The sequence below is a fragment of the Hippopotamus amphibius genome, chromosome 2, assembly GCF_030028045.1.
Source record: "Hippopotamus amphibius kiboko isolate mHipAmp2 chromosome 2, mHipAmp2.hap2, whole genome shotgun sequence".
Lineage (NCBI taxonomy): Eukaryota > Metazoa > Chordata > Mammalia > Artiodactyla > Hippopotamidae > Hippopotamus > Hippopotamus amphibius.
The window spans coordinates 8574079-8598120 of record NC_080187.1 but is presented as its reverse complement, the minus strand read 5'-3'; the positions used below and the strand labels follow the sequence as shown (position 1 = coordinate 8598120).

Below are 24042 nucleotides of genomic sequence, written 5' to 3'. Positions count from 1 at the left end.
TCTTCACCACAGCACATGGGCTTCTCTCTAGTTGTGGCATTTGGGTTTTCTCTTCTCTAGTTGTGGCGCATGGACTCTAGTTGTGGCACATGGGCTTAGTTGCCCCGAGGCGTGTAGGATCTTAGTTCCCCGACCAGGAATCAAACCCGCATCCCCTGCATTGCAGGATGGATTCTTTACCACTGGACCACCAAGGAAGTCCCAGAAATTAACATAGTTTTAAAGTCAATTATCCTTCAACAACCAACTCATGGAAAAAGAGACCAGATTCATGGTTACCAGAGGAGGGGGTGGGGGGAGGGGGAAATGGAGGAAGGTGATCAAAAGGTTAAAAACTTCCAGTTATAAGATAAGCAAGTACCAGGGGTGTAATCTACAACACGATAGATATAATAACAGGGCTGTATGTTAGATGTGGAAGCTAAGAGACTAAATCCCAAGAGTTCTCATCACAATGAAAAAAAATTTCTTTTCTTTTCTTTTATATCTATATGAGATGGTGAATATTCACTAAACTTATTGTGGTGATCATTTCATGATGTATGTAAAGTCAAATCATTATTGTACACCTTAAACTTATACAGTGCTGTATGTCAATTATATCTCAATAAAACTGGAAGGAGAAAAAAGAGATGCTGTTCTAGATACTGGGGAAACAGCAATGAACAACAAGAAAAAAGTGTCTTTTCTCGTGGAGAATGCTTTCTAGTTACAGGACAACAGAAATAGGCCAATAAATCCTTGAGTCCTGAGGATAACAGTGAAGTAGGGTAAGGAAACAGAGGATCATGGGTCGGGGAAGTGGGGGATCTCTTTTAGAAAGGGTGTCTCGTTGGGATTGCCATATATACATTACTAATAAGAAAAAAATATCAAATTATACACTTTAAATATATGCAGTTTATTGTATGCCAATTATATCTCAATAAAAGTTCTTAAAAAAAAAAAAAAGGTGTCTCAGAAGCCCTCTCTGAAAAGCTTACCTTTGTGTAGAGATCCAGATGAAAGACAGGACTGAGTGATGCAGGCCTCTGGGGAAAGGGTCTCCTGGGCAGAACGAGAGGCCAACGAGGGCCCAGTGGCCTAGCTTAAGGCACAGCCAAGAGGCTGGGTGGCTACAGCCGAGGGGACAGGCAAGGTCAGTGCGCAGGGATGAGGTTCTCTTGAGCCCTGAAGGTCATTGCAAGGATGCTAGCTTTGATTCTGAGCAAAAGGGGAGCCGCTGGAAGGTTTGAAGCAGAGAAGTGGCAGGTTTTCAAAAGACCATTCTGGCTGCTTGACACAGGAGAGAGTAGGGGGCCAAGAGTGGAATAAGGAGTCCAGCTACGAGGCTGATGCAAGACCCTGGCGGGAGATGAGGGCAGCTTTGGTCCTGGGCAGGTGGGAACGCGCAGTGGGTAAAGCTGCCTCCTTGACTGAGTCAGTAGGATTTGCTGCTGGGCTGAGGGTGGAGCCTGTGAGAGAAGCCTCTTGGAGGGTCAGGGCCCTTCCCGATCTCACCATTCTAGCTTTTTAAAAATTATGGTACATTTAGGTGTGAAATATGTCGACGATTGGTCACTAAGGCCGAGTAGGCCTATAAGTGAGCTGACAAGTTATTTTTGCCTAGAATTAAAGCTGCCTGAATTATGCATGTCAGTTGCTGCTAATATTCAATTCCAGGGGATAGAACAGCATAACAGTTAAGTTAAAACAAGTTACAATCTTGCATTAAGTAGGTGTTAGTCTTCTCATACAGTACTTAGTGGTCTTAATGGGTATTTATGTAGAGCATATGCATTTATATGGAGTATAAGCTCTGAGGTCAGATTTCTTAAGGTGAAATTTCTTGGCTCTACCACATATAAACTATGTGACCGTAGGCAAGTCATGTGACCTTTGAGCCTCAGTTTCCTCACGTGTAAAATAGAGTAACAGCCGTACCTACTTCATTAGGTTGTTATGAGGATTCGGTGAGAACAGTGTCTGGCGCTAAGTGCTCAGTAAGGTTAGTCATTGTTATTATTATTATTACTGTCATCAAACCATGGGACAGGACCAGATAGCCTGAGGGCTAGCACAGACCAAAAGTGTTGAATCACTTCTGTAAAATTGTTTCCTGGCCTCTCCCCTTTGCAGTGGACAGAGGTCTGAGCCTTGAGGACAGGTTGTAGGAGGAAGAAGTCTGAGGCCATCCCTGCACCTCTTTTCCCACCCCTGCCTCCCCTGCAGGCACAGCGCTCTTCCGGATGAGGGCAGGCAGTGGGGGGTGGACATGAAGGTGGCTGCTCTGTCCTCACCCCTTTCTCCTCCATCATCATCCGCCACACAGGAGATCTGTTTGTCTGACTCTCCCGCGGTGATGACCTTGGTAGATGGGCCATCGGAAGAGAGTGACAACCTCATCTGCGTGGCTTACCGGCACCAGTTCGACGTGGTGAACGAGAGCACGGGGGAGGCCTTCAGGCTGCACCATGTGGAGGCCAACAGGGTGAGCTGACAGATATGGGGGCAAGAGGGGACCAAGAAGGCTGAGGTGTGTCTTCTACCTTCTAACTTTCTGATGCCGTAAAATTGTGTGCTATTTATCATATCAGTATCATGTGATGTACTATTTAGGCTGCACCACGTGAAGCTGCCATCTTTGTAGGTCAATTGGTTCAATATAACATAATTGCCCACTGCCCATCTTTGTAGGTCAGTTGGTTCAATATAACATAATTGCCCACTGCCCACAGCTTTTCCAGGCCTCTCCCTGCCATTCCAGCCTTCCAATAAAAGAGGAATGAAGAGTTAAAAGGCTAAATGTAAATAACTGAGTAAATGAGAACGTTTGTTTGGTGATTCATACTGGAAGGGCCTTTGGAGAGTAAGGTTGCTCTCAGAGGCCCTGCAGACTCACAGTGTGGGGCCTGGGTGACAGAGGAGGGTACAGCCCAAGTCTCCATCCCATTAGAGGTCATTCAGAAAGGAAGACGGGATGACACACCATTAGGAGAGAGAAAAAGTAGATCAGCACTAGGGGTCTACACCTCCTGGCTTGAGCTGCACAGAGGGCAGCCACGTCCTGGATTTGGACAGAATCTAGGGCCCACCCGAAACGGCACCGAAGCACCGAAGAGGACCGCATGGGTTCTGAGCGTCAGCGCCCTGCAGCACCTGTCGCTGAGCCACTCCACGCAGACGGGCAGGTCACAGAGCTCTTCAGCTCATTATCGCTGTGACTCAGGGCAGGGCCTGATAACATTTGAGCCACTTGAGGTTTGCATGGTGCAAGGCCACCCCCAGGGACAATGTCATTCCTGCTGAGAGCTTCCAAACCTACAGGCTTCCCCTGGTCCTGTTCAGGTGTGTCAGAGGACTGAGGAATTTAATTATGCTTTGCAAGCAATAAAGAATACAGTTTATATTTGGACCAGCCCTACATAAATATTCACTAAAATTGCTAATTACTGTATGAAGAAGACCTAACACCTAATGAGAGCAAGATTTTAAGAAATAGAAAAATCAGAAAAAGAAACATCTAGGTATAATTAGGAGGGCTTCTTATCTTCAGCTGTTATCAATCACAGCTCACTCTGTCTTTTCATGTATATATACTGGTGGTGCCTAAACTTGTCACCGAGGAGTTTCAACCACTACCGATGCCCGTGTCCCACCCCCAGGAATTGTGTGTGGCGTGGGCTTTAAAATTTTTAGATGATCCCCAGGTGATGTGGGCAAGTTTGGGAACTACTGGTACACACTGCTTTAAACAGATAGATGCTCTGACACACCCAGGTTTGTTAAATCAAAATTCCTGGGTGTAGGCTGTGGGCATCAATAGGTCTTAAGTCTCCCCCAAGGGGTGCTAATATAGATCTAGGAGAAGGAATCTATCCTGAAACTTTTCCTAACTTAAAGCCAGGAGGACTCCCCTCCATCCCAGCAGCCAGGAACCTATAATCTCTTCCAGCTGCTAACTTCTGAGGCGGAAGGGCCCAATCTGACCTTTAAAAGTTCTTGTCCCAGGATTTCCCTGGTGTCCAGTGGTTAAGACTTCACCTTCCAATGTAGCGGGTGCAGGTTTGATCCCTGGTCAGGGAGCTAAGATCCCACATGCCAAAAAAAAACATAAAACAGAAGCGATACTGTAACAAATTCAATGAAGACTTTAAAAAAAAAAATGGTCCACATCAAAAAATCTTAAAAAAAGAAAAAAAAAAGAAAAAAAAGTCCTTGCCCCTGCTTGCTTTTCAAAACTCTGTACAACCAGCCAAAAGAGGCAGAAAAAGCATGGCCTAGCAGGTCTTTGTCGAATCAATCCTTCCCAGGCAACTAGTTTCCTAAGACTGAACATGCTTTTTCTGGTGATTTTTATTATTAATTTGTACTTAATACTCTGATAATTCATTAGAGTGTTTGTGGGTTTGTTTTCTTTTTCTCTTAAGATTCATGAAGGCCCAGGAAAAAATGAGTTAAAAACAGTTTTCTTTGATGACTTCTATGTTTATTTGTTTTTCTGAAAGCTGTGAGAAACCGTCCTGAATTTTTCTGTCTGTTCCTCAATATGCTTTTTAAAACAAAGATACGAAGCTTTTCTCTAAGAGAAAATGTTTAAAATTTTTTGTTGTTGTTAAACACAGCCCCCGGATCTGAGTAGGTCAGTGTTCCTATTCCCTCCTAGTAAATCAGCAGCTGCTGTGTTTGCTGAGCGAGCAGAGGTGCTGAGACAGTGGCGTGTCTTTGCAAGGAATTGACTGTTCAGTTGGGAAGATAAGCCCTAGAGAAATGAGGAAAGCAGTGAGTGTGCTTTCTAATAGCTGGTCAGAAGCGGCCTGCGGGAACAGAGTTACTTCTCGTGAAGATATTCCTGCAGAACAAGCCCCGAGTGCAGTGGAGCAGGAAAGAGAGTCTGACCCTCCTGGAGATTTAGTGCCTCAAGCGGCCCTCACTGCCTGCCTGCTCCGCTCACGGCCGTGCGGGCCGGGATGGCCTGGTTTCCTGCCCCCATTCCTCCTCTTCTCAGCCAAGACCCCTCGATTCCCATTGCAAGCTTCAAACCCACCTCAGGGTCTAAGACTATCCAAGCTCAAGAGAGGAGCTGTTTGAGTAGCACCAGAGCAGCCTTCTGAGGGTCAACGTCAAGTTCGTTTTACCAGTAGGCTAACTGTGACCTACTACCCCAGCTCCAACAGCCAGCACTGGCCTCCTTCCCAAAACAGAGGCCTCCTCTGGAGGGAATTGCAGACCTAGTAACGGGATCTGGGTGTCTGGCTTATTTAAGGGGCCCACGTCCCCATCCTGACCATCTGCCCAGACCCCAGCTGGTCTCCAATGAGAGCTCACCCCGGAATCACATGGGAAGGCTGGACACTGACCTCACAGTGGTGACCTCTTTCACTTGTTACAAGTCTGTGGTTTGAATTTTCACAACCACCATGTATAACTCTTATTATTTTAAAATGCCAATAAGATGAACTATTTTTAATCAAGTTAAAAAAAAAAAAGCCAATGCCTATGTCCTACGCTAGACCTACTACATATCAGGATGTCTAGGAGCAAGAACCCAGGATACATATCCTTTAAAAGCTCCCTAGTTGAGGGACTTCCCTAGTGGCGCAGTAGTTAAGAATCCACCTGCCAATGCAGGGGACACGGGTTTGAGCCCTGGTCCAGGACGATCCCTCACACCACAGAGCAACTAAGCCCACGTGCCACAACTCCTGAAGCCCCCGCGCCTAGAGCCTGTGCTTCGCAATGAAAGAAGCCACCACACCAAGAAGCGCACACCGCGACAAAGAGGATCCCCCGCTCGCCACAACTAGAGAAAGCCTGCGTGTAGCAACGAAGACCCAACGCAGCCAAAAATAAATAAATAATAAATAAATCTTAAAAAAGAAAAATAAGTTGATTTTTGATTTATTGATTCTCAGGTCCTCATCTGGTCAAGAAACTGCCACAGGGAGAAAAGGGAACCCTCTTGCACTGTTGGTGGGAATGTGAATTGATACAGCCACTATGGAGAACAGTATGGAGGTTCCTTGCAAAACTAAAACTAGAGCTGCCATAGGACCCAGCAATCCCTCTTCTGGGCATATACCCAGAGAAAACCATAATTCAAAAAGACAGATGCACCTCTTCATTGCAGCACTATTTACAATAGCCAGGTCATGGAAGCAACCTAAATGCCCATCAAGATGGATGGATAAAGAAGATGTGGTACATATATACAATGGAATATTACTCAGCCATAAAAAGGAATGAAATTGGGACACGTGTAGAGACATGGTTGGACCTAGAGACTGTCATACAGAGTGAAGTAAGTCAGAAAGAGGAAAACAAATATCGTATAGTAACGCACATATGCGGAATATAGAAAAATGGTACGGATCAACCGGTTTGCAAGGCAGTAATAGAGACACAGATGTAGAGAACAAACATATGGACACCAAGTGGGGAAAGCGTAGGGGGGTTGGGGGTGGGATGAATTTGGAGATTGGGATTGCCATATATACATTACTAATAAGAAAAAAAATATCAAATTGTACACTTTAAATACATGCAGTTTATTGTATGTCAGTTGTATCTCAATGAAAGCTCTTTAAAAAAAAGAAACTGCCACAGGAATGACTCCTGCCAGCCGCTCCCACCCCCCTCCACCCCCCACCCCCCCTCCCCACCCTAGGCGCCGACATCTGTATCAACATCTGTATACAGAACATGTATATGTGAGCCCGGCCTCACTGTGCTGCGTGTGAATGAAGCCTGATGAAATACGCTGGGCATCTGAGGAGGGCATGGTTAAGTCCCTGCTGTGGGCTCTGTCCCCAGATTTTGGCCCTGTGGCCTTGACAGGAATATGCTGTTCACTTCCCGGTTTCTGCGGAAGAGGAACCTGAAGCTCAGAAAGGAGGAGTCACTTATTAACCCCAAACCACACAGCTAGTAAGTTGCAGGGGCAGGACTTGAACCCAGGCTGCCTGGCTCCCAAGGCCATGCCCTTAAACCCAGCCCGTGGCATCCACAGCCTCATCACAGAGCATGATGGGGACAGCAGGTCCAGGCTACAAAGCTGGCAGCACTTGGCCACGCCCCTCAGGACGTGCATAGCCTGACAGAGCAGCCACAGCCACACCCGCTAGCGCTGGAAGCCTCTGGCTAAGATACGTGTCAGCTACTACAAGCACAGGGACACCTGAGGAGGAGGTGACTCTTCAGTCAAAGTGCTGGGGATGGGAGGGTTCCCTCCAGGGGCCGAGGGGGCTCACGGGCTGGTCCCTCCATGATAGACCCCATTGGGGCAGGTTCCATAGCTGAATAATGCCACCGGGTGACATTTCTGGAGCATCTACCAAGTACCAGTCCCTGTGGACCGCACAGAATCCTCAGCCCCTGTAGGAGTAGATGTTCTATTATCTCCCATTTTACATATGAAGACACTGAGGTTCTGAGAGGTTAAACCACTGGCCTCGGTGCCCTCTCCTCTCAAGTGGCAGAGCTGGGATTTCACTGACTCGGTCGTGCTTTCAGGAAGTACGTACTCTGCTCCTACTACTCGACAGGCCCTGATCCAGGTGCTGAGGATGTCGTGTGAGCGGTTCGGCAAGGCCTCCGCTTCATGGAGCTGAGATCCAGTGGGGAGGAGAGCGCCAGCAAACAAACAAACAAGCGAACCCCAGACAGCAGTGCACGTGCCATGCAGATAATTAAAACAGGGCTGTGGCCTAAGGCAGCAGAGGAAGTATTTGGGATTTGACCCCCAGGTCTTTCTGATCCCAGAATCAGCACCCTTGACCTTGAGCTCACTGTCTCCCACCCGCACAAAGCCCTCACGATTCTTGGTTATGGCATTGGCCCCATTATACCATGTTTTACACACTTGTAAGCTTTTCTGACTTTTTCCTGAGAGGCAAGACCCTGCCCTTTCATTCCCACGTGCTTAATGGCACCTGTACAATGCCAGGTCATAGTGGGTGGGAGACGGGCAGGGGTCCCATCGCAGGGACTTGCCAGACACAGGCAGAGGCCCTGACTGAGGGTGTCCGGGGGGGCTTCAGCAAAGCCATGAGACCGTTTAGAGGAGAAGGCTGCATTTGGGTGAGAGCAGTGAGGAGGAGGGCCTGGGGCGGGGAGGGGGCCTAGCGCCGTGCTGGAAGGGGCTGGGGAGAGCCAAGCCAGAGGGAGACAAGGGCACGTGCCCCTGCTGGGGAGGTCAGGCCTAGCCTGGGGCACAGCAGAGGGTGAGACACAGGAGAGGATGCTGCTGGACTCGGGTGAGAAGGGGAGCCCCCAAGACTTTGGGGGTAGCTCTGCTAACAGAAAGGAGGAGGCTTGGAAGGAAACTAGTTGCGTGTGACATAAAGATAGCAGCCTCCGTGGAGTGCTGACTACGTGTCAGGCCCAGTGCAGAAGTGTCTGCCTCATTCTGTGGAATCCTCAGGCCCATCCTGCAGTCAGGATTATCGTCACACTGGTTCACAGGTGAAGACCTGGGGCCAGAGGTTAAGCTGTTTGCCACAAACCACAGAGGCAGCGAGTGGTACAGGCAGGATTGCAGCTCGGGGCTGCGGTCGTGCTCCCTTCTGCTCCCCTACACTGGCTTCTGCTTTCCTGGTTATGGGACCTATTGCATCTGAGAGAACAAAAGACTTAGGAATATGGGCTGGAGCTCTAAGGAGAATGTGTGCCTGAGGTTATAGTTCTAGAGATTTTGAGCTGAGTAAAATCTGAAGCCATAAAGGTGGGGATTTTTCTAAATGAGAGAAGAGCCAAGAAATGGAAGAATAATCTGAAGTGGGAGAGAGGGCGGGAGGGAGAAGATGTCCCATGTCAGAGGTTGTGGAGATCTGGATGGAGAGGTGAGCCTTGGCCACGGGCCTACAGTCTGGGGAGAAGGAAATCTTTGTGGTGCTCAGAGAGGGCAATGTCCCTGGGGGCACAGGAGGCCAGACTACAAGGCTGAGAAGACAAGAGAAGTGGTGAAAGAAGCAGGAGATTTTTGGAGGTTCGGAGTTTTGAAATACAAGAGGGACCAAGGACACCAACAGGTTGAGAATGGTCTTCTCAAAACAGAAGCTGGAGAAGAAGAGCTCGCCCAGGCCACAGGGCTCGGGCTTCTGGCACCCTCTGCATCACGTCCTGCCGCCTCCCTGGAAGTGAAAGAGAGAGAAAAGAAGTGCAGACACGGTGATCTTGAGATTCAGAGACCGTGTTTGAGGCAGGAAGCAGCGTGGCCAAAGTGCAAGGGTGTTAAGGTTGGAAAAGAACCAGGGACCTGGTTCAGATCTTGGCTGGGCACCTCCTACCTGAGGGACTAGAGCCACTCCACCTCTCTGAGCCTCGCTTTACTTGTCTGTAAAATGGGAGCAATGCCATTTACTTTCTGGTGTTGATGTGAGAGTGAAATGAATAACCCACATGAAAAGCTTTGAGCCCAGTGTATAAATAAGAGGCCTAGTGATAGAGAGTGGAGATGTCCGCCTACAGAGCTTCTAAAAGGTGGGAAAAGACGGTGAGAAAATCCCCGTGGACTGCAGTCGTGGCTGCCCGCGAGGCACTGTGGGTGCTAGTGAGCAGGGAACGCCCCCCAGTGCCTGAGTTTATAGAAAACCATACCTTGAGGAAGTCTTTTCATAGTGTCAGTGTCCAGCCTGCCCACTACCATTGCCCATTCTCATTGCAGGTTAATTTCGTTGCAGCTATTGATGTGTACGAAGATGGGGAAGCCGGTCTGCTCCTGTGTTACAACTGTAAGTAAAGGATGTGTTGTGATCTCTATTTGCGAAAATCAACTGTTTTGGGGGTTTTTCCTGGACAATTTAAAGGGACGTAGCTTTAGATTTACGTGATGTCTCATTCCTGGGTCTTTAATTGCACTCCAGGGAGCATCTGAGAATTGCCTTCCTGCCTGGATCTCCTGGTAAGCCGGTGCAGGGGCCGCCTGGGGGTGTCCCCAGGACGGGGGAGTGATGGCAGTGGCTTCCATCTAGGGGCCCTTGCTGTATGACACTCGCTGTGCTCTGCCTGCCCCAGTCACCGTTCCATTGACTTTTTCCGTTACTCTCTGTTACCTGTAAGGAGATAAGGCTCCTGAGGCCCAGAGCGGTGAACAGACTTTCTCAAGATTGTGCAGCTCTGAACGGGAGAGCCCAGATTCACACTTGGGGCCCTCTTGACTCCAGTGCCCCAAATTTTAACCACAGTTACTCTACCCTTTTTGCTGTTTCTCGGGTGTTAATGAAATCAGCCTCAACCTGGCACACCCCAGCCTCAGCTGGGGTAGTTTGGGTGAGGAGGCAGGTGGGTTTCGGGTAGACCAAAGATGCCAAACAGGGTCTTTAAGGATTTTCAGCATTTCAAAAGCTAATGTGATACTACAATAAAAAAGATCTTTTTAAGGCTAAAGGTAGTAAGATATTTTCCTGGATAAGGCTGCCCAGCATAACTAAAACAATAAAACATGTTTTTTTTTCAGCCTAGAATTGTATCGATTTAGAGTGGTGATGCTGGTTATATCACATGGGACACATATTTTGATTAATTAATCTTTGATCAGTAAGTATAGTAATTTTCAGTTGAGAAATTTGTTTGATAAACATCCTCTTTCAAAATTAGAAGTTTCTGGGAAGTCAGGAGAAGGTAGTCACAAGGAGCGAACTTCACCAATAAATCGCTCTTTTAGGATATTTTAGCCACAGATCTGTCCAAACCCTCCGCAAATTTGAAGCTGATTTTTATCATATGTCTGCTCCTTTCTAAACTATAACTTCCAGAAACTCAGCATTTTCTATAGGGAGATTTTTATCTCAGATGAGTTAAAAACTTTTCTACATGCAGAAAGGGACCTTTCTTCAGAGAAAGTTGTTTTAAAATTAGAACCTATACACTGTTCTGCACCAGCTGGATGGGGAAAGTCAGAGAAAGGAAGTCATAGACTCTGAGCTGCTTCCGTGGCAGGGACTTTCTTAGAATCCTGCGCCCCACCACCTGCGCCAGCCCTCCCCCCACCCCACCCCCCAGCCCAGTCAGGCGGCCCCTTTTAACCAAAAGGGACGGCCCTCTCTATGCCAGGCCTGCGTCCGGGCTCTGGAGACACCACAGTGAAAGGCCCTGCCAGGGACACAGTGCGCTCACGCTTCAGGGGCCGGCCGGGCATGGGTGCCAGTGCATGGGTGTGAATGGGCTGCACAGCTCCAGGGTTCAAGAAACAGCTTCGCTTCCTTTTCTGAATCAGTTCAGTCTGATTTGGAGGCCCCTCCCCTCAGGTGCAGAGACCACCAGCACTAGTTATTGGGAGGGAGAGCCCTCTTCTTCCCTGGGAAGGAGGGGGAACGGGCCTCTGGACTGCAGTCCGGTCGCCTCCTCCAGGCCCGTGTGACCCCCTCTGAGGCAGGTGGGGACTGGGGCTGGCCTCCCCAGGAATAACACAGTCACCCGACCCATCCAGGAGGCTCTGTGCTCAGGGGCCCGGGTCTCCTCCAGCCCAACCCCCTCAAACCCACCAGCAGGTTGCTCTCCCCTGGTGGGAGTCGGGGTGGGACAGGGGAGAGGGGAGGGAATGTGTGTAAGGGACCTGGGCCTTTAGAATCACAAGGCTGCTGTGTCCTTCCTGAGTCGTTCATTCGTTCAGCAAATCTTTACCCAGCACTTCTAGCAGTTTCAGCAGTGAATATAGGCACAAATCCAGCCACCAGGTGGAGTTTACATTTTAAAGAGAGCAGGTAGACAATAAGATACATAAGAAAGACGTGCAGTCTGTTAAATAGTGCTGAGTGCTGAGGGGAAATGAAGGGGGAAGAGGGGCTTGGGGTGGGCAAGAGTGGGGCATGCAGGTCACAGGTCACCAGTTAGAGAAGGTGAGGAAGGCAGGCCTCGCTGGGAGAGGAGCGAGGACTGAAGATCCAAAGGTGTCCAGGAGGGGACTTGAAGGTGTCTGGGTGAGTGTTCCAGGCAGGGACAAGGGCAGGTGTGAAGACCTTGAGGAGGAACATTCCAGTACGGTCGAGGCGACCCCAAAGATGACCCATGATCGCAACAGAGTGAGCGAGGGTGCAAGTGGATAAAAATGACATCAGCAAAGAGGTCCAGACTCCGGCAGGGCCTGGCAGGTGAAAGCTTCCTGTGTTGCACCCTGATGAGCAGCTGGAGGCTTTTGAGCAGAGGGGCGGCAGGATCTGTGAGAGGAAACCACCCCCTTTGGTATGGAAGCGGGAGGGGCAGGGACTGCGCTCCCTCATCTGACCAACATGCCAGGGGCTTGGACCAGAACCACCCAGGGGAGGCGCTGAGCAGCGGTCAGATCCTAGATGTGCTTTCAACGTGAGAATCAGGATAACGTGCAGATGACTCAAGTGTGGGCTATGAGGGAAAGAGGAAAGGAAGACTATAGTTTGGGGACATGAGCAGCTAGGAGAACAGAGAATGCCATTTACTAAGACGAGGGAGCCTTTAAGGAGAGCGAGTTTGGGGGGAAAGATCAAGAGTTCAGTTATGACCTGTCAGCACCTCTGAGATATCCCAGTGGAGATGGTGAGCCATCACCTGGTTCAAGTTGGGGCTTGGAGAGGGCTCGCTGGGGATCACTGGCATGTAAGTGACTTTTAAGGTCGTGAGACTAAGGACATCACCCACGGGAAGCGGGGGGAGACAGCGGGAAGCAGCGAAGTAGACTGAGGAGTGTTGAAAGGGGGCAGTGTTGAAGGGGGGTGACCTGCTGTGCCATATGCCTTTGACAGATCGGGTCTGAGATGGCGCCTGGGTTTACAAGGTCACTAGGAAACTTGAGAAGAGCAAGTGTCTCTGGGGAAGCAGTGGGGACAAAAGCCTGATTGCACAGGTCAGGAGAGATTGGGAAAGAGGAAATAGAGTCAGGGAGTCCAGACAGGTCTTTCAAAGAATTTTGCTTTAAGGGAAAAAGAGTAAGGAAGGGTGTAACAGCTAGAAGAGGAAGAGAGGGCAGGGATTTGTTTTCTAAAGGGTGGAATAAACAGCATGTGTAAGGCTGTCAGGAAAGATCCGATGCAGAAGGGGAAACTGCGGTGCAGGACAGTGGAGAGACGTCCCTGCGTGGGGTGCGGGGGGTGCGGGGAGCCATGGGCCAGAGTGGAGAGGGGGCGAGCCACACCCCAGAGCATCCAGGGTCTGGGGCAGGAGGCTGTGGGCGGGCGCAGCAGCTAGGGGGCCACTGCTGGGAGACCCGGGTGTCCTTCCTGAGCACTGGTTTTCTCAGGGAGCAAGGTCTTTAGCTGAGAGTGAGGTTGCCTTTTCTCCCCTGGGGAGTCCACTGTACCAAAAGCAAAACAATACTGACTCCCATGAGTTTTTCTTTCCCAGTAACTCCTTCTGTTAGAAAAACAATGATAAGACAGTATAAAACAACTGCTTTACAAGGCACAGCAGTCACATCAAAGGAGCCCCTAAGCTTCAAATGGGCCGCCAGCGGCCGCCCCCAGCCTAGCCCCACATCGCAGTCCTCAGCAGCGGCTCTGGCTCCATGCCCTCTCACGAGGAGTGGCAAGAAACTGCTTCAGGGGCATGAGGTTTCCTATTAGGGTGAAGAAAATGTTATAAAATCAGATCGTGATGTTGTACAACTCTATGAACATACTGCAAGTCATTGATTTGAATGCTTAAAATGGATTAATTTTATGGTATATAAATTACATCTCAGGAAGGCTGTTTTAAATAATTTAGAAATAAGATTGTGTGGCTTAAACATGATGAGCTTCTGGAGGAAAAGGGGCCTTTGTTTCTACATGAACTCTCTCACTCTAAGAGGGTCTGAAACACCTGGACTTGTGTTTAGAGCTCAGAGCAGTCCAGGACCAGGGTAACTGAATTAACCAGGCCTTAGTCTAATGCTGGCTCAGGTTCACCAAGGTGATACAGGTATATGGCTTCACGTTTTCATAATAAAGTGCTGGGGGAAGGGGTACAGCTCCCACCATATACATCCTGCTGCGTGAGGCTCGGAGCGTGATCCCCTTATAGGAGGGCTTCCTCCACATTCAGGGGCTGCCAGCAAGTGCCCCTTCTTCTCTGCAATGAAGCCAACCTGGTTCTCCCCCATGCAGAACTTGTGAGACTGTGGACAAGCTACTTCACCACTCCTTGCCTCGATTTTCTCATCTGTAAAATGAGCATAATAATAGCATCTACTTCATAAGATTGTACAGATTAAAGGGAAGAATGTTTTAAATCTCAGTGCCTGGCACATAGTCAATTCTCCAAAAATGGCAGCTCTGACGACCTATAGTAGAACTATTACTCTGGCTCAGACTGCCTCCTGCGCCCGAGAGTCTGGCATCATGGCGATATTCGTACTGGCTTTCGTAAAGAACGTGCAGATAGGATGCTATTTGTGGCCTGTTTCTTGTTTATCTAATTATGGTTACCTGAGTGTTGTCTCTAACAAACATGCATCACTATTGTTTCTTTGCAGACAGTTGCATCTATAAAAAGGTTTGCCCGTTTAATGGGGGCTCTTTTTTGGTTCAACCCTCTGCGTCGGATTTCCAGTTCTGTTGGAACCAGGCTCCCTGTGCAATTGGTAAGGAAACCCTTTATCACCATGCTCTTCCCCCGAATAGATACATCTGAACTGTTCCATCCTACGTAAGCAAACTCGCTGGCTTACTGCTAAATCGCCGTGAATTATGTGAGTATAGTGAGCGCTGAACATCGTCTTCTTTAACTGTTTCTCATTTTGGCCCCCTTCGGGGAGTACTGTCTTCCACTGTCCTCCCAGGTCTTCTCAGTGCCCGAGCACGTGAGCATTTGAGAGCAAATAAATGTAAGTTTTCAGTAGGTGGGCATCTGTCAGCGCCCTTTCATTTCTGGGCCTTGCTTTCCTTTTTCTAAAATTTGAGAACAAGATCTCCAGCCTTGAAACTCAACTGACCTGGGGGAGAAGCACAATACACTTGGTGTCCTTCTTATGCATTTTGAAGCTTAAAAGTCTAGAATCACAGAAACTCAGGTATTTTGCCTGCCACTAAAATGTCAGGACGTGAGTAGTGGTGCTTCGTTTCTGTGGTTCAAGATCCACAGCTGGGCATCTGCCTGGGGAGAGTCAGATCAGAGCCAAAAATGTTAGCGCTGTTTTCCTCAAAGTAGAAGCATTTGTTGACAGGTAAACATGATAGTTTTGAGAGGAGAACAGAGGAATGGATCCAGGTACTGAGAGGACCAGGTCGGCTCTGATGCAGACTAGTTATGGTGAAAAAGGGAGGAAGGGTTGGTAACGGCTCTCTTGAGAGAGCCCTGGGGCCCACTTGAGAGATCAAGGCTAGAGGTGTGGGTGTAGTAGGAGGAGTCAGGGTGAAGCCAAGAGAGTGGACGAGTCACCAAGGAGAGAGTGCAGAGGGAGCGGGCCAGTGTGAAGGAGAGCGTGAAGTGGCCAGTAAAAAAGACAAAGGTGGGCTTACAGGGCCACCGAGGGAGCTATGGTACCTGGGAGTCACCAAAAAGATCTCAAGAAGAGGGGCCAGCGTTTAACAAATAACTCAGCAAGCACACTGAACCCGTGGGACACTGTGAGGGACAGCAAGGAACAGGACGCAGTCCCTGCCCAGACACTCACACAGGAGGAGCGTAGGGGAGGGTGACTTGGGGACAGGGAATGAAGAAGGAGTAAAGGCCAGGTTCCCAGGCGGAAGGCATATGGGAAGGAGAGGGCATGTCACGCCGCAGCCTGGACCATAGGGGGAAGGTGTCCGGGACCTGGGTGGGCAGTGCGCCCCCAGAAGATCAGGTACGGGACTGCAGTGGGAGAAGAGCGCAGGGAGAAGCCAGGACAATGCACATGTCACTGGGCAGAAGCCTGGCGGCTAAGGCAGGCTCTCCTGGAATCGGGGAACATGCACCCGAGAAGGAAGAAAAGCAGCAGAGGAACCGGAGAGATGGGAGTTGCCGAGAAGCGAGGGGGATGTGAGAGGGTCCCGCCAGCTCCACAGCCACAGGTGCGGGCTGGGAGCTGACGTCCCGTTGCCTTGCAGTCTGTGCGTTCCCCTACCTGCTGGCCTTCACCACCGACTCCATGGAGATCCGCCTGGTGGTGAACGGAAACCTGGTCCACACGGCTGTCGTGCCTCAGCTGCAGCTCGTGGCCTCCAGGGTGAGTGGAACTGGGGTTTTGTTTCTGTGTGAGGGGCCCCCAAAGCACCACGAGGTTTCAGGCGGGCGCGGACACGTTCATGGTGAGGCTGACAGTGACGACACCACATGAGTGTTGAGATGAGAAAGCTGAAAACAGGCTCTGGATTGGGTTTTCCTGTGCGGATCCCCTTGGGCTTCAAAATGCCCCTCCTTAGTTTGAGAGTCATCGGTGCTGGTGGCATTTGGGGTATGCTCAGCTGAAAAGAGAAATCCTGCATCAGAGCCTGGGTCGCTATTGCCCTGAAGAAGAGGCCAAGTTTAGAAGAGTAAGAGCTTGCAATGGCACTTTCTTCCTTTGCCACTGTCTGACCTCGATTTGAATTTGTGTCCTGCGAACTATGGCTGACGGACTAATTTGTGTGTAGTGACAGAATGTGAGCAAAACCGAGGGATGCAGGAACAAAGATCTTCCAAGGTGTTATCTACTGCTGGCGCATAAGACTGCATAGCCGCTCTTTTCTGGTCCCCTCCCCCGAGTCAGCCCCACACCTCTCCCCGGCCCTCCAAGGCCAGGCTGTGCCCTGCTGCACGGCAGGGGCATTTTTCCATCCTGACCTGAGTCACATTTGGTGGTGGGTGACTGCGTACTTTCCCCGCTGCACTGACGGTCCTGTGAGAGCAGAGACTGAGCGTCTTATTCACTGACGCAGTGCCAGTGGGATGCTGGGAAGTGTATACCGACACCAGCCCTCCGCAAGACAGGCGTGTGTGTGTGTACACGCGCACATGTGTGATATCAGTTGATTATAAATTTTACTGATTATAAAAATGTAACTAGCTTACAATTTACAAATAATAATAAAATATACAATGCTTTCATATTAAAGTCCATGTAGCCAACTGGCTCTCACAAAACGCTTGTTAATTTTTGCTGAATTCCTTTAGCCGTAGCCAACCTAATGCTGCAGTTCAACCATGATTTTATAGTTGGAATTATCTCAATCCATCCTTCTTTTTTCCAAGTTCGTTGTCATTGAATCTGACATGTGACCTATTAAACTATTCTTCACCCTCGTAGAAATCACTGAACCAAAACCTCTTTCAGTTTTCACACTAGGCTCGACACACTGTTAGTCTTCATAATTTACATTTTCTTCAGCACTCAGTCTAGACGAGCAACGAAACGGCACACCAAGCTCTGATTTGTAGCAGTTGCTATCACTGTGGTGTAAATAGCCCCACCCTGATTATCTCAGGCTTCCCACGTAACACCACAGGCCACGGCGTTGGGAGCCGCTCTTGCGCGGTATCCCCGCCCGCCACAGACACTGTTCATGTGAATTACCTCAAGAGCATGGAGAACAGTCAGTGTACTAAAATAATTAGGAATGGTTGAATTTTTATATTTAGTTCTTTTGTTCTTTTAATATAATTTAAGTTTAATAATGGCTGTGTTTAGCAGCCAGCTTGCAAAATCCCTGAAACTCAGTGCCCTAGAGTCCACACGAGCTGCCCCCCAACACATCCCAAAGCCAGCGCATCGCAGGTATGCTTGCGTGTTTGCCGGATCGTGAGGACCCATTTCCCCACCTGTGACGCGGACCTGACCGCATCCAAACCCTCTCCAGGTCTAACGTCCAGGGGCCCGAGGTCCCAGTCAGGGAAGTGTGTTGTGTCAGTGTGTGCAGCAGGTGTGTGGGAAACTGACTCTTTTCTATTGTGTATCAACAAATAAATAGGAAGTGGGGAAACGGAGCTCTCAGCAAACGTCTGAGCGCAGAGCTGGGAGCTGCCTCCCCGACTCGTTCTTGCACCGCAGGCCCTGAGGTGCAGAGATGCAGCAGCCAAGCGGGAGGGACAGTAGGGGGCTCTGCAGTGACGACAGGACGGCCGGGGGGCGCAGGGCCTGTAACAGCAGGCGGCTCAGGATCGCCTTCTCTTTCTCTCTAGTCGGATATATACTTCACAGCAACCGCATCTGCGAACGAGGTCTCATCTGGAGGCAGCTCCAAGGGGGCCAGTGCCCACAACTCTCCTCAGACACCCCCAGGCAGAGATACCCCAGCGTTTCCTGCTTCCCTGGGGGAAGGTGAAATCCAGTCTTTCCTGTCTTATGATAGATATTTTTGATCCGTTCTGATTTCTCTAATTCATTGTCAAATACTGACGTGATGACTGCTGAAGGAACTCAATATTTGAAGCCGTAAGAAAACACTTGCAGTGTGCTTGCATTCTTAAGAAACCTTGTGATAACTAGTCCCTCCCCCCGCCCCCCATCCCATTATGGAAACAGTTGTTTCAATGGGGAGAAGGGAGTTGAGGGTAAGAGAGATTCCAGCTTGTCCCAGCTAGTTATCTTTCCTTTAGGGATGTTAAGGATATAGTAGGTTTTTATAGTGAAAAGGATATAGTCATAAAACCCATACAATTACTCAGCATCCGGCTTTCGCTCTGCCTGGCTTTGCCTTTGAACCCTGCCCACAGGCCTTTGCTGTGGTCATTGCCTCGCGCTTTTCCTAACTTCTCACCACAAAAGTCGTCTTTACGGCTCGTTGTCACGAGAGCTCAGAGCTCCCAAGCAGGAAGCCAAGCTTTTCTTGTCTTCCTTCCTCCTTCCTTCTGTGCACGTGTAAGCAGGAGCGGGTGCCTTCTGCCCCATTTACCCATGAACACGATGCCCGTCAGGCACCGTCTCTTTATTGCCCCTCACGAGACTTGGGAGGTCAGCCTGTGACGTAAATTCTCCCTTCACGCTAATTACGTCGAGGGACCAGGAACTATCCTCTTGTGAATAACATGAGCTTTTCTTAAAGTTCTGACGTTCTCTTCGAATTCTTATTTCAGGTGAAATTCAGTGCAAAAACCTGTACAAGATTCCACTCAGAAACCTGGTGGGCAGAAGCATCGAGCGGCCTCTGAAGTCGCCCCTGGTCTCCAAGGTCATCACCCCGCCCACCTCCATCGGCATCGGCATCGCGGCCATTCCTGTCACTCACTCCCTGTCCCTGTCCCGCATGGAGATCAAAGAGATAGCGAGCAGGACCCGCAGGGAGCTGCTGGGTAACCGCCCTCCGTTCTTGTGTTTGCGCTGTTTGTAAAGATACCCACGAGTTTTATCTGTGGATATTCGCTAGCCTCAAAAACAATGAGCCCTTTCAGAAGGGATTTATAAAGAAATTAAAGTGCACCTATACTAAGGAATACTATACAGCTTACTCACCAACAGTGATGTGTCAATCTGTATTTACTGGTGTGGAAAGTGCCTAAACCACGCATGTTAAGGGGGAAAAGGGCAGTTTGTAAAACAGTATGTCTAGTCTGATATGATTTTTTATTTTTATTTTTGGCTGTTGGGTCTTCGTTGCTGCGCCAGCTTTCTCTAGCTGTGGCGAGCCGGGGCTACTCTTCGTTGTGGTGCGCAGGCTTCTCATTGCAGTGGCTTCTCTTATGGAGCTCTAGGCACACCGGCTTCAGTATTTTGTGGTGCGTGGGCTCAGTAGTTGTGGCTTACAGGCTCTAGAGCACAAACTCAGTAGTTGTGGCGCACAGGCTTAGTTGCTTTGCGGCATGTGGGATCTTCCCGGACCACGGATCGAACCCGAGTCCCCTGCATTGGCAAGTGGCTTCTTAACCACTGTGCCACCAGGGAAGTCCATTACAATTTTTTAAAATGAGTATCTATATAGTCTCCTAGAAGACTTTACATCCTGCAGTTCTCAGATAACATTTTACATTTGTCGATCCAAAATTTAAATTTACTTGGGTGTTTTTTCTTTTTGCATATTTTTGTTTGTTTTCTTGCATATTTGTGGTGCAGTTCAGTTATCCCTTCTCAAAGCCCCTGGACCACGGGGCAGTTCTCTGCGGATGGCAGAGATGTAAGATCTTTGCTGTGCCCTCCTCACTCAGTTTCCAGATGGGAGACCAGACCAGAGAAGCATAAAGCACCATGATAACCATGGAAAGGCTAGACTGTTATATTTGTGTTCAGAATTGTGACAACAAAATGAGGACAAAATGGAAGTGTTATGTCAAACCAGGAAAAACTGGTTTGAAGAGTTGAATTGGCATCTGCACGACATAAAACTACAAGGACGGTTGGTCTTGGCACAGGCCTGTCCTGCAGTAACGTTTCCTGACTAATGGAGAAGGGGATTTGGACCACCTGACAGGGCAGGCCTTGACATCGGCAAAGTCGGTTGGTTTTAGAAGTTGGTGCCTTCCGCTGCACTTTTAAAATATATGTATTGCTGTTTTTAACGCACCGTTCCCTAAGAAAGCTTGATCTGCCAACTACTTTGTATAAACCACTGTGTTTTTCAGAAATTGAACATCTGAGTTGGAGAATGACAGTTTCCAGTGGTAGGGCTATAGATTTTCTCTCCTTCATTAAATTCCTCTGAGTCTTTTTTTCACAATACATATATTCATTCTAATCAGAAAAAAAAGAACTTCTACCAACAAGACAACAAGAAAACCAATTATTTAAAAATGTAGACTTTAATCATCATTTTTCCTGCCTCAATCCCAATAATGCACCAATACCCAACCAGGAGGAAAAGGGCATTTTCTGTCTCTGTGGCAGCCCTGTGGTAATGACCCTCTGACCTGTGATTCTCCCCTGCAATCCAGGCCTCTCCGATGAAGGTGGACCCAGGTCAGAAGGAGCTCCAAAGCCCAAGTCAAAAGCCCGGAAGCGGCTGGAAGAAAACCAAGGAGGCCCTAAGCCAGGGACAGTGAGATCAACTAGCAGTGAAAGGTAAAGAGGGACGCGGCCCCGAGCAGTCCCTGCTCAGGGTGGTGGCCCCTGAAGTCACAGGACAGCCACAGGGCCCTTTCTGCTGACTGACAGCGCCATGGGCCGGCCCCTTTGGCCAGCCGCAGCAGAGGGCCCGAGGCTAGCTCCTCTCTGAGGATCCCCAGAGAGCACTGCCTGCCAGGGAGGGGCCCAGACAAACTGGCGACTTCACTAGCATCCAACAAATGCGCACTGAAGTACATTGAGACTTTTTTTGCTCACCAGATTGACAGGGATTTTTAAAAACAAAAATGCTCAGTTAAGAGTGACAGGCATGCTCCAGTACTTCTGGTGGGTGTAGTACTTCTGGTGGCCACTCAGTATCACACATCCATGAATACTGGTTGAATCCTACTGATTTGTCCCCTGAGGTTCTCCATGTCCCTCAATAACATCCTGCCGGCTCCTGTGTGGAGGGCAAGGGGGCACGTGTCCAGGCGCCGTTAAGTCGTTCACACACATTCTTGGAGCACCTGGCACTGAGCTGGGGATATGGAGGGAATTTCAGGGGTTCACAGGCCGGTGGGAAATTCAACAAGGACATTCTAGGAATTACAGCATTCCAGGGTGGCAGGTGATGCAGAAGAATGGGGGGTGCCATCCACACCACACCTGGGGCAGGGGTGTCTCAAACATCAGGAAAGGCTGAGCCCAGTCTCATAAATCACACAAGCATTAGCCTGGCCCAGAGAGGGGCAGCACTCACTCACCCTTTACTCTGACACTTTCACTGAGTCTCTACTGTATGACCAGGGCCCTGCCCTCATGGACTTATTCTGGTGTGGAGAAACAGACAATAAACCTGTGAACAAATAAGCAGTTGCTAACATTTCCATTAGTGACAAGTGCTGCAAGGATATTTAAAAGAAGGTGAGTGATGGGGGTGGGGCGGATAGAAGGTCTACTTAAGGTGGAGGCTGGGAGTCAAGGCTTCTTGAGGAGGGGGCATTGAGCTGAGCTTTGAATGGGAAGGAGCTGGGGGAATAGCCCCTCTGACAGCAGGAACAGTAGGGGTAAAGGCTCTGAAGAGACAAAGAGGAGGAAGAGAGTGGGTCAGCTTAAGCACAGACAAGGATGCAAGGTCAAGAGCGGCCAGAGGCTGGGCTGGGGGCTTTTACAGGCTACATGAGTACTTGTTGAATGAATGATCTCCCTGAATTTGGTCAAATTGATTTTGCAGGTATCAAGAGAGTAAGTGTCCTGAGTTCACAAGAAAATATAGCAAGAGTGGGCTGGGAGGTGGCTGGGGCGGTCAGCAGGGGCGGTCAGCAGGGTCGGGGCCTGTGGTCATGTGATCAGGCATTTCAGCCTTGTCCTCAGGCTGTGGGGAGCCAGGGGAGGGTTTTAGGCAGTGACGTTATCCCAGTTTTCCTCACAAACACCTATGTGTCACCATCGGCCTTTAAAACCCATAACCACCCATGAGATCGGGCTGTGTGCCTGCAGAACACAAGCTCTGTTGGGGTGGGGGTCACTCCTGCACTTCCCCACCTCTCCCCCATAATGGTGGGGGCTGTGGGAGACAGCCTCCCGAGTTTAGGGGAGCAGGAAACAGAGCAGCCAACTCAGCGGTGCACAGTGACTTTTCTCCTCTAGGATCACGTCGGGCTCCTTGGAGAGTCCTTCCACGTCTGAAGCCAATCCCAAGGAGCATTACCAGTCGACAAGCTCCGACCAGGACCCTGTGGCCGAGCGAGAAGGCAGCCCTGTCTGGGGCAGTAGCCCCTTTCAACTCACCGCTTCTTCGGATGAAGACATTATTGACTTGAAATAGGCAGAGTCCCAATCGAGTTTGCCATCTTTAATTTTCTTATGGAGGTTTATACTCTTGAACCAGTTCTGACATCATTTCTCAACAAAATGTGGCGTTTAGCCTGTTCGTGATCTACTGGACCAAACCTTCGGCACCCTCGGCCAGTTTGGGTCTCTCTCCAATGTCTGGTGCCATCTTTCTTGACCTTTGTTTCTTTCTGTTCAGGAATCATCAGTCCCCTTGTAATAAAGGTGGTAGATTTCATTGAGGTTTTAGATTGAAACTTTGAATAAATCAAAAATGTTCATTCTTATTTACTGCAACCTTCTCTTATATTTTATATACTTAGATGGAAAAGTTATTTTTTCATTACAGTTTTGTTTTGTCACATAATGTGTTTCTTTTATAAAGAAAAGCCATTACTTTGAAAATTTATTATAAATAAGTTTTCTTTCTGCACCTTTGGCCCCTGTTGCTGTTTCAGTTCACTCTAATTGGAACCAGCTGCGTTCCTGCCTACAGACTTTTGAGAAAAGCTGAATTTTTAGATCTTAAAAACTCCTGCTTCTTTATCCTTGTGTCTCACAAAAAATAATAAGGCATAGGAGCCTGTTAAGAGTCTTAAGATTTGGGGCGGGGGGGGGGGGGAGCGGGTTACTGTTACTGTGAAATCATATAACCAAGAAGCAGTTACTTTTCATCACCAGAATTCTCCTCCTCCAGTTTGCTCCTCTTGTTCCGGTCTGCTCTGCCCTCTCACATGAGCCAAATGATTATCCTTCCTCTTATCAGTATTATCTACCTTTCATTGCTCCCTCCTCAAAGTGAGAAGAAAATGCAGGATTGGACAAATGGGAGTGAAACTGAGATGTCAGCCTCTAGCTAGCAGAGATCAACTGAAGGAAATGTAGTTTTGCTGCCATTGTAACAATTTTAATTGGTGTGAAGAAGATAATTTACTTTTGGCTTTAGTCTGAGGGATTCCATTTTATTGTCTCCTCTTGCCTATATTACCCACCAAAAGAAACTTGAGATCATTTCCCTTGTTAAAGTGCTCTGAGGAGTTCTGCAGGTCTTCTCACTAAGGGCAGAGGCCTGTGCTTGACATGATCTTGATCTGATAGATTTCACAGAAGTTTTGGACCCTACTTCCTTGTGAGCCTTGCACACTGTGGGGAGAGCTCCCCTCTCTGCCTATTGTACAAATGGTCCAACATGATGCATCCGAGCTAAAGGCTGCCTGGTCCCCTTCAGCAGAAGGCAAGAGGTGAGAGTATTAAAGACAGCTTTTTAGGTGTACCCAGGGGTCTCCTCGTAGTCTTTGCAGCATTCAGCATTCCCGTTCTGTGTTTTGTTATGCCCTTTTCATACAAAGGGGGGAAAACACAAGATCAGCTACATACTGTATCTCAACCTCACCTGAAGACTTGTGAAT

At 49.0% G+C, this 24042-nt stretch overlaps 1 protein-coding gene across 1 annotated transcript in view; it reads left to right on the top strand.

The window, feature by feature from the left end:
• Nucleotides 1-22907, top strand: part of GARNL3 (GTPase activating Rap/RanGAP domain like 3) — a 117076-nt gene extending 94169 nt beyond the window's left edge. Inside the window, exons 21-28 of the mRNA XM_057725064.1 lie at nt 2312-2470; nt 9644-9710; nt 14402-14509; nt 15957-16075; nt 18007-18145; nt 18901-19116; nt 20689-20815; nt 22451-22907. Coding sequence (XP_057581047.1) covers nt 2312-2470; nt 9644-9710; nt 14402-14509; nt 15957-16075; nt 18007-18145; nt 18901-19116; nt 20689-20815; nt 22451-22628 — 1113 coding nt within the window. The 3' untranslated portion in view covers nt 22629-22907. The remainder of the gene's footprint in view (nt 1-2311; nt 2471-9643; nt 9711-14401; nt 14510-15956; nt 16076-18006; nt 18146-18900; nt 19117-20688; nt 20816-22450) is intronic.
• Nucleotides 22908-24042: the final 1135 nt, after the last annotated feature.